At 40.7% G+C, this 2500-nt stretch overlaps 2 protein-coding genes across 2 annotated transcripts in view; both read left to right on the top strand.

Moving 5' to 3' along the window:
• Nucleotides 1-340, top strand: part of LOC134196491 (uncharacterized) — a 5946-nt gene extending 5606 nt beyond the window's left edge. The window contains exon 22 of the mRNA XM_062665634.1: nucleotides 65-340. Coding sequence (XP_062521618.1) covers nucleotides 65-157 — 93 coding nt within the window. The 3' untranslated portion in view covers nucleotides 158-340. The remainder of the gene's footprint in view (nucleotides 1-64) is intronic.
• A 1493-nt stretch (nucleotides 341-1833) lies between these two features.
• LOC134196811 (uncharacterized) lies at nucleotides 1834-2414 on the top strand. The gene has a single exon (XM_062666032.1). It carries the CDS (start codon nucleotides 1851-1853, stop codon nucleotides 2412-2414), a length of 564 nt encoding a protein of 187 aa, XP_062522016.1. The 5' UTR covers nucleotides 1834-1850.
• Nucleotides 2415-2500: the final 86 nt, after the last annotated feature.

Raw genomic sequence — 2500 nt, 5'->3', positions numbered from 1 at the left:
CTACATACCAATACGTCGCATGCAGTTTGTACATATATCCTTGCACAAGTGCAATATTGTGTAGACGGGATCGACTGACTACACAGCAAGTCATCGAGAGTGGGAGGAAACAGGACGAGAGGCTGCGAAACGACTATTCACGAAAGCAGCATCATAAACACCCTTATGTGATTATATCAACTGATTTTGATATCAACTTTCTATTTTATACCTCATTTTGTACTTCTAAGTTTCCAAAACATGGCAGACTTCCAAGTCGTCCATGACATCAGCGATGGTAGCACATCAAGTCTACAGTCTCTAGCTATATCCATGAGGTCAGGACAACAGACACTCAGTCAACAGCCATCCTACCCTACCCTTCTTGTTAGCTATTTTATGACAAGTCAAGGTCTAAACCTGTTTGCATCTCCACTCCCAACTGTTTTAGATTGCAATACACTGGATGATCAACATGTAAGGCTAGTACAATAACTAGCCTCGAACTTCCAGACCACAGAGCGCACGAAATTGGCTCATATGGTGTGCATACTATCCTGTCTGTGTTGCGGTTATACAATTTGCACAGCAATAGAGCACAGTGGTCTACCCATAAGTGAATAAACTTACTGACGGAAAACTCTAGGTGTGATTGGACGTGGGTTTGCAAGACTATGCGTCTTTAGCCAAGACCAGACGCCTTGTTTCTCTTGAAAACCGTTGGCCAGCCTGTTCCTTGCTTATGCCAACATTTTAGGGTCAAGCTACTATCTATACGGATACACATCCAATGCAGTGCATACAGGGTATGTGTTTTCTACAAGCTCCAGTAGCAGTTGCATGTCCCTAGGTTGTCTTCATGTCTAGCCGACTTCAAGGTGAACTACAACATGAACACTTGATTGAGAATACTAGGTGTATTCCAAACTGAATCACAAGCAAATAAAGTTGCTGTTTTAGTAATGAATAAGTGCGACTGAGTCGTGGGTTCTTTATTTGCTTGTTGTACAGACTTCGATATATATATATATATATATATATATATATATATATATATATATATATATATATACATACAGTACTGGACAAAAGTTTTGAGCCACCCTTCAACAATCCTTTTCTTTGGCCTTAAAATCATTTACTTATGAGTAAAGTAGACAATACCACTATCAATAGAGTCAAAAACACAAAACTGTATCATTTCAGTGTGTTTAATAGAACAGATTACGCCTAATAATTAGTATGGCGTAATACACACGAAAATAGACTAATTTGCAGGGTGGCTCAAAACTTTTGTCCAGTACTGTATATATATATACACCGGTATATATTATAAACCCACCTAAATATATATGTTAGTTTAACATTCACTTTCAGAGAATCAGCAGTGGAATCACACATTAGGACACATGTAAGTCTGGAATGACAGAGGGTCGTTGGTTCAAGTTGCAATTGTGCCGACAAAACATCATGAGCCAGGATTCCAAATCAAGGCGGGCATGGCGACATGCCAAGAAGAGAGACCATTCCACCAACCAGAAGAGAGAAAATTCATTAATTTTATTCTTAAATTTTAATAGTAAATTAATAAATACTTTATAATTATTAAAAATTATATTAATAATTAATAAATAATTTAACATTAATAATTAATTAATTATAATTTTTAATAAATAATTTAATATTGGGCAGTATCGCCGTCTCACTGAGCAACTGCCTGTGGACATGAAAGAGACCTACGGATGGCTAAAGGCAGCGAATCTTCCTGCTGCAACTGAGGGACTGGTTGTTGCTGCTCAAGACCAAGCTCTTCAGACTCGGTACTATGAGAGCGCAAGATTCTACATCATGATGTCAGTCCTACTTGCCGCATGTGCAGTGTAGGCCTGGAAACAGTCGACCACATTGTGGCAGGCTATAGTGCTTTGGCACCGACGGACTACACTGATCGACACAATCAGGTGGCATCCATCATTCACTGGGATGTTTGTCGCCATTTTGGGGTTCCAGTGAAGAGCAGATGGTACCGGCATCATCCTGATAGGCTTGTGGAGACGAATGACATTACTATGATGTGGGATACCACCATCCCTACTGCCAGGAAGATCAAAGCCAATCGTCCAGACATCTGTCTCAGAAATAGGAAGACAAACACTTGTCTTCTTATTGATATCAGCTGTCCTGCTGATAGCAACATTGGCAAGAAACATGCTGAGAAGTTGGCGAAGTACAGCGACTTGCGAGTGGAGATAAGCCGCATGTGGCATTGTCGAACACTGGTGGTTCCGGTGGTCTTGGGAGCTTTGGGCACAGTGCACGCAGGTATTGCACGGTGGCTGGACATTATTCCAGGTCATCACAACCTGCAGCACTTACAGAAAACAGTGCTTCTGGGATCTACTCGGATCCTTGGTAAAGTCATGTCTTCTTTCTAGCCAGCCATTATGGTCTAAGTACTTCTGAAGCAGGGTTTGCTTCCGGTACTTGTAATAGACTTTACAAACCAGACTGATCTGGTTGA

This window comes from Corticium candelabrum, chromosome 21 (genome assembly GCF_963422355.1).
Source record: "Corticium candelabrum chromosome 21, ooCorCand1.1, whole genome shotgun sequence".
Classification (NCBI taxonomy): domain Eukaryota; kingdom Metazoa; phylum Porifera; class Homoscleromorpha; order Homosclerophorida; family Plakinidae; genus Corticium; species Corticium candelabrum.
Note: the sequence above shows the minus strand (reverse complement) of the source record. Positions and strands in the feature narration are given on the sequence as shown.

Coding starts and splice junctions, on each gene's coding strand:
- LOC134196811 (XM_062666032.1), top strand. CDS start 1,851: ATGTGCAGTGTAGGCCTGGAAACAGTCGACCACATTGTGGCAGGCTAT.